General features: G+C 31.7%; 1 protein-coding gene across 1 annotated transcript; it reads left to right on the top strand.

Annotated features, from left to right (window-relative positions):
- The first annotated feature begins 3,125 nt into the window (after positions 1-3,125).
- Positions 3,126-7,437, top strand: LOC111284131 (uncharacterized). The gene is made up of 3 exons (XM_089748785.1): positions 3,126-3,970; positions 4,123-6,264; positions 6,766-7,437. Exons 1-3 carry the CDS (start codon positions 3,181-3,183, stop codon positions 7,164-7,166), a joined length of 3,333 nt encoding a protein of 1,110 aa, XP_089604911.1. The 5' UTR covers positions 3,126-3,180; the 3' UTR covers positions 7,167-7,437.
- Positions 7,438-7,761: the final 324 nt, after the last annotated feature.

Raw genomic sequence — 7,761 nt, 5'->3', positions numbered from 1 at the left:
TCAATCCTAATTTCACAAACTAAAATCTATTTTAATGAATCTTAATTAATTTTAAGATTTTTTAATTAAAAAATAATATTTTAATTAATCAATTATATCTAATTAAAAAAAATTGATAATCACTTTATAAATTTTTATCAAATTTAACAATCGAATTTTTGTACAAAATATTGTTATTACAGTTGAAATTTTATTAAGTTTTCATGTAAAATAAGGTTTAATTAAAAATAATATTTTATGATACCATTTGGATAAACATAAGATAACTGAACCGACACAAGCATGAGAAATAAAAGGACCTTGGAATTATATGCAGAAAGAAGCCATGGTTTGGAATATTTTGTTGATTATTAGGTATAAATTACATTGGCTAGCATGGATGGTTAGATATTTATTCAGCCCCTCCCCAGTTAAAGACTCATAAACTAACTTGTTCATGGCAATAATAAATTAGTAAATGTGTTACACGAACGAGTCAACTCGAGATCGCAAGTTATGAATGTGGTGAAAACATGTCGGCATAGATTAAGAACATATTAGGGTGTGATCAAATCATTGCAAACGCACGTCATGAATGACGTAAAACACTCCTTGAAAGACTTCTCAAGTCTTCCTCCAATTGACGTTGGCGTCAATTTTAGATGTTCTATTTTTTCTTCTCTTTTCCTTCCTTTCGCTTTTTCTTTTTTTTTCCTTTATTAGGGTGGGAAAAGGAGAAAGGCAGTTAACTAGGTGGGCACGTAGGGTCTGAGTGGTACATATTTTGCTCTTATTCTAATTTTAAATCAGTGCTATGCACAAGATAAATAAATTAATTATAATTTTTATGACATTTATATAACAATATTTAAAAATTAAATGTATTTTATTAGGACTTAATTCTTCAATAAATAATTTAAATAAACAATTGGTCAATGAAAAATAAAAATAAAAACATATTTCATTTTTATTTTTTTGATAAATGAGAATTTGTATTGGCTAGTATATGTCATCGAATTTATTTGCCCAAGAAAGTAAATGAACTTTGAACATATATTTGGTTAAAAAAACTTTGAACATGTAGGTATCCTTAATAAAGATACATAAACTCCATTCAAACCTCCATAATTGATGCAGTTGTCATATACTTGCTAATAGAGATGCAGTTGCCATTAAAAATTGTCACCCGTAACTTTGCAATCCAAATAATTTTTTAGTGTGACGTGGTTTCCACCGTTCAATGGAGTTTTGAGTTCTAGTCCTCAATTGTCCCTTTATTTTATATTTTTTTTGTTTTCTCTTTCAAGTTAATCACTTTTTTTCTATTTCTTTTTTTTCTTTACTTAAAATTAGAAAATAATTTTGGAAATTTAATATAAAAATTTATTATACAATAAATTAATAAATAACTTTTAATTTTTTATTAATGAAATCATTATTTGACATAAAATAATTTAATAATAATTTAATAATTTTATAAATATTAAATAATTTAAATTTTTTATTACATATAGCTTTAATCCGATGTCTTTAATGATTTGTTTTTTTCATTATCATCATTGGTTTTGTATTCAAATACATTCTACCACTAATTTTAATTTTTTATTATAATAATTTGTTTTATATGTATCACTAATTTTAACGGCCAACCAAATAGATCCAAAGTGATTGTAAGGCCACGTAAATCATGAATAACGTGAAAGACATATGAAGGCTTCCTCCAATTGAGATGTTTCTAATCTTTTTTTCTTTTCTTTTCATTCTTTTCTAATATATTTTAATTTTAAATAATTAAAAAATTTTATAAATATATAAATATGTTATCATTAATTATTATATTTTATTAAAAAATTCAAGTGAAGTAAAAATATCAGTAGAAATAAAAGCTTAAGTAAAATAAATTACCATAAGTGTAACTAGATGTCCATTTTTATTACACTTGAATTAATTTTGAATTCTCTACATCTTTTTTTATGCATAATATTATACATATATATTAATTTGCCTCACCAAGTATAATTCCTGGATCCGTTATACAAGACAGTGAGTTTATTTCAGTTTCAAGCACTAATCCTCGTTAAAATTTTATTTTTCTTTCTTTATGGAAGGCAAATTAGCGGTGGTCATGTATTTTGGCAAAACAAATTTATTCGGATTCATGCATACTGCATATTTGGTTATAAAGTGCATTTAAAAGGGCATGCAAAGTAAGAAAAATAAAAATTATCGAAATATTTTATTAAGTTGATTGATGCATTATTCCTTTTCTGAAATAAAATCTGAATTTATTTTTTTTAAAAAAGAAAAACAAAGAAATTTAACTATAAGCGTAATTAGGTGTTAAAAGAGATTCAATGATTTGCATATTTTTTGGCGTCGATTTAGCATGTAATTTGTTTGATATTGAAGCTCTATTTTGGTATTACTGATTATCTTACATTTTCACTATTCAAAAATATTGTATAACTAAATGTAATAATAAAAATAACAACATATTAAATCTTATATTCTATAATATGAGATAATAATCTTCTTTCTTTAATCAAATAATCAAATGTAATAACCAAATAATCAAAAATAAAAATACTATTAATAATTTTCTTTCTTTCCAATCAAACGCCTTTATAAAAAATATGATTATGATGCAAATTTACTCAAAGTTGGAAAGTTTGCATTTCTTAAAGCAATTGATTTGTTTTTTAGCACCTTTTCTTTTCTTTTGAAAAAGAAGAAAGATCTGCGTCATTCTGTCTGCTTTTTTTTTCTTTTTGAAATGTTGGCTACTTTTTTATTACTGAACCAATGAATGTTAAGCATAAAGTTATGGCTAAAAAATTAAAAGAACCTAAAATGTGAAAACACTAATATTTCTCAGCATGATTTTGCGAAAGCGATATCAGCCTCTGTTTCTTTCTGAAACTGGGATCAAGCCCTTACTAAATTTCTTCTTCTAGGCTATGGTTGGATGAAGTACTTGAAGGGTGTTATGTATTTCAAGCAAGCTTTTCGAAAGTCAAAAAATAAATTCGTTTCCAGGGATAATAATATAAACGTAAAAGTCCCGGTCTTGAAGTTGCATGTTTCCACATGATGTGGATGTTTCATAGTGACTGAAACACTCTAGTTTTTTGCATAAATACCTGACCATGCCAATGTAATTTACAACAACTAACAAACAATCCTTTTTGAACCATCCAAATTATGGCATCCTTCATAATACCATTCAAAGCCCTTTTCTTCCTTATAGTGGTCCTGCATTGGTCTCCCTCTGTTCTTGCTTCTTTATCCTCCATTGCTGCAAATGAAACAGAAACTCTTCTAAAATGGAAAGCTAGCCTTGACAACAACACCCAAACTTTGCTCTCTTCTTTGTGGGTTGGAGACAGCCATTGCAATTGGGTCGGAATCACTTGCAACAAGGCTGGAAGCATCACCAATCTAAGCCTTCCAGATTATGGGTTCAAAGGTACACTTCATAGTCTCAACTTCTTGTCCTTCCCCAACCTCATGGGTCTTCACCTTCCTAACAACTCACTGTATGGGCCCATTCCCTCACACATTGGAAATCTTTCCAAGCTCACCAAACTTGACTTGTCCAAGAATCATTTCTCCGGAAATATTCCATCAAACATAGGAAGGTTATTAAGTTCACTTTCTATACTCTATCTCCATGAAAACGATCTCACTGGTCCAATAACTATTTCTATTGGAAGCTTGCACAATTTGTCCCGACTTGTCCTCTTTGACAATAGGCTCAGTGGTTCTATACCTAAAGAAGTTGGAATGATGAGGTCACTTGTTATGCTTGATCTTTCAGTGAACTACTTAACTGGTCCTATCCCAGCGTCTCTGGGAAACCTAAGTAACTTGGTATGGCTTTATCTGTATGGTAATAACCTCTCTGGTTCTATTCCCAATGAAATAGGACAGCTTGGATCTCTTACCACAATGCAACTGTTAAGAAATAATCTCACTGGTGTCATCCCTACATCCCTAATTCCATAGGAAACTTAACCAATTTGTTAAGTCTTAAACTCTTTGAAAATAAGCTTTGCGGGTCAATACCTCAAGAGATAGGGATGCTTGTATCTCTTACAGAACTTATTTTATCGGATAACAATTTCTCTGGTTCAATCCCCGCTCCCATAGGAAACTTAACCAAATTGTCTAGTCTTTACCTTCCTGAAAATAAGCTTTCCGGGTCAATACCTCAAGAGATGGGGATGCTTGTATCTCTTACAGAACTTATTTTATCGGATAACAATTTCTCTGGTTCAATCCCCGCTCCCATAGGAAACTTAACCAAATTGTCTAGTCTTTACCTTCCTGAAAATAAGCTTTCCGGGTCAATACCTCAAGAGATAGGGATGCTTGTATCTCTTACAGAACTTATTTTATCGGATAACAATTTCTCTGGTTCAATCCCCGCTCCCATAGGAAACTTAACCAAATTGTCTAGTCTTTACCTTCCTGAAAATAAGCTTTCCGGGTCAATACCTCAAGAGATGGGGATGCTTGTATCTCTTACAGAACTTGTTTTACTTGAGAACAGTTTGTCTGGCATCCTTCCTCCAACACTTAGCAATGTTACTTATTTAGAATCATTACAATTATCAGACAACCATCTTAGTGGTCCATTACCTGAGAATGTATGCCTCGGTGGACAACTCGTATATCTTGGGGCTAACAACAACAATTTCAGTGGTCCGATCCCATCAAGTTTAGGAAACTGCAAAAGCTTGTACAGAGTTAGGCTTGAAGGAAACCAGTTGACAGGAAATATATCAGAAGCTTTTGGAATATATCCTAATTTGAATTATATTGCATTAAGCAACAACAAATTTTATGGTGAACTTTCGCCAAACTGGGGGCAATGCCATAATCTAACAAGCCTACGAATCTCCAATAATAAAATTTCTGGAAAGATACCACCTGAGCTGAAGCATGCAACTCAATTACACGAACTCGATGTCTCTTCAAATCATCTCATTGGTGAGATTCCCAAGGAATTGGGAGCATTAACATTGATGATCAATCTTTTGCTAAGTGGTAACCGACTTTCAGGCAAAATTCCTTCAAAGATTGGAGTTCTTTCAAACCTACAACATCTTAACTTGGCCTCAAACAATTTAAGTGGATCAATTCCTAATCAACTTGGAGAGTGCTCGAAGTTATTGAACCTGAATTTGAGCAAGAATAAACTTGGAGAAAGCATTCCATTTTCAATAAGCTACATAAATGGTCTTCAAAATCTAGATTTAAGTCAGAATTTACTTATTGGGGAGATACCACAACAGCTTGCAAAATTACATTCCTTGGAAATATTGGACCTTTCTCACAATATGCTCAATGGTTCCATCCCAAATTCTTTTAATGATTTGAAAAGCTTGACAGTTGTGAATATATCTTACAATCAATTAGAAGGCCCTATTCCTAACATTAAGGCATTTCAAGAGGCTTCATTTGATGCCTTAAGAAACAATAAGGGCCTATGTGGTAATGCCACTGGACTAATGCCTTGTGCTGTCGCTGCTGCTAGCAACGGTCATAGAAAAAGCACCAAAGTCATCATTTTCATTGTGCTTCCACTCTTTGGTCTTCTTCTTTTGCTCTTTATCATGGCTGGAAGTTTCCTTATTCTTTGCCAAAAGAACCAGACCAGAAAATCTGAGTCAATCGAGGCACAACTTGGAGATTTTTTCACATTGTGGGGATATAATGGAAGAATACTCTATGAGAACATTATTGAAGCCACTGAAGATTTCAGCTCCACCAATTGCATTGGTTCAGGAGGCTATGGAGCTGTTTATAAAGCTGTGTTACCCATTGGTGAGGTGGTTGCTGTGAAGAAACTTCACCAATCTGAAGATAGCATGATTTCCAACAACTTGAAAGCCTTTGAAAGCGAGATTCATGCTTTATCGGAAATAAGGCATCGTAACATTGTGAAGCTGTATGGCTTTTGTTCACATCCAAAGAACTCATTTTTGGTTTATGAGTTCGTAGAAAGGGGAAGTTTGAGAATGGTGTTAAGCAACAAGGACGAGGCAATGGAGTTGGATTGGGAGAAGAGGTTAAATGTTGTAAAAGGAGTGGCCAATGCCTTGTCTTATATGCATCATGACCATTCACCACCTATAATTCATCGAGACATTTCCAGCAACAATGTTCTTCTGGATTTGGACTATGAGGCTCATGTTTCAGATTTTGGCACAGCAAGAGTTTTAAAGCCCGACTCTTCCAATTGGATCACACTTGTTGGCACTCTCGGGTACATAGCTCCAGGTATTTGTTTATATTTCTATTTTTAAGATGCTTTAAATATGGCATCATTCAATTAAAAGTGTTAGTCTTGTGTGCAAATTGATGCGTTAAAACAAAGTTCAAGTAGTATTAAGATTGCAACTTTTCAAATTTAAGTACCAAAAAATTTTGCTCTAATTCATGTATCAAATGTGTAATTAATCTTTGAAGTTTAACACATAAGATTGTAAGTTTTCAAATTTAAGTTTCAAAGAATTTTTCTCTAATTCAAGTATCAAATATAATTAATCTTTGAAGTTTAATACTTAATTTTTCAATATTCAATATATCAAACTAATGAAGTAAATATAAAATCTTATTTAAACCTTTGAATTTCAATCTTCATGTAATTTTTTAATCATTTGCAATTTCTTTTTCAATGTTATTTTATAATCTTCTCAATATTCTTACATAATAGTGTATTTGATTAGCTATATTTATTGCTTAATAGAGCACATTGATTAGAAATATTTCTTTAAACAGAGTTGGCTTATACAATGAAAGTAGATGAAAGATGTGATGTTTACAGTTTTGGGGTGCTAACAATCGAAATACTTATGGGAAGATATCCTAGTGATTTGATTTCATGCTTGCCATCGTCGTCGACACCGGCATCAACATCGACATCGAAACCAAATGACAACCAACTGATTTTATTTAAAGATGTGATAGACCAACGCCTCTCACCACCGATAAGGCAGGTTGCAAATGATGCTGTCTCAACTACAAAGCTAGCATTAGCATGCTTGAATGTCAGTTCCCAACTTCGGCCAACCATGCGACAAGTTGCTCAAGCCCTTACCCGTCAACCGCTTCCATTGCCCAATCCTTTCTCAATCATAAAATTGGGAGAATTGTGGGATCATGAAGTCTGTAGTGGCTAATATTAAGGTGCTAACAATTTAAATAATAATTCTAAGCATGACTATTTGCGTTCAATCTATTTCTTTTTCTCTTCTTTGTATTGAAATGTTCAAGCACTCTAGTAATAAAGTTTTTGTAGTGAATCAACTATAATATAGAACAGCTGTGTTTAATCCAGTGATATAGAATAGCTGTGTTTAAGCACTTAATTTGTATGTTCAAGATTTTCTATTTTGAAATGTAACTAGTTTGTAATATTCTACTATGGTATCGATTTGCTACAGTACTTTCACTTTGGAATGCCGCAGCAATTCTAATATAATTTTTTTACTTGTTTGAACAACCAAAGAATACAATTGGTGAGCACACCAAATTACAATAAACACAACTTCGCACAATAACCTTTTGATTTTATTATTTACTCACCATTTATTTTTATATATACTCATACATATTATTTCTCACAATTTCATCTTTCTAACCTTTCATCATTCATTGCCTTTTAAATCATTCAAAATTTAATTATAATTGCATTGAGTACACTTGAAGCGGATTTGAGTGGCGATTTTGAAGAATATACATTTAACTTGTACTTTTTTTTACTAAAATGCTTAA

The sequence above is a fragment of the Durio zibethinus genome, chromosome 19, assembly GCF_047325235.1.
Source record: "Durio zibethinus cultivar Kanyao isolate XHJ-2024 chromosome 19, ASM4732523v1, whole genome shotgun sequence".
NCBI classification, from domain to species: Eukaryota; Viridiplantae; Streptophyta; class Magnoliopsida; order Malvales; family Malvaceae; genus Durio; species Durio zibethinus.
The sequence above is the reverse complement of the archived record's forward strand: the minus strand, read 5'-3'. Positions and strand labels throughout refer to the sequence as shown.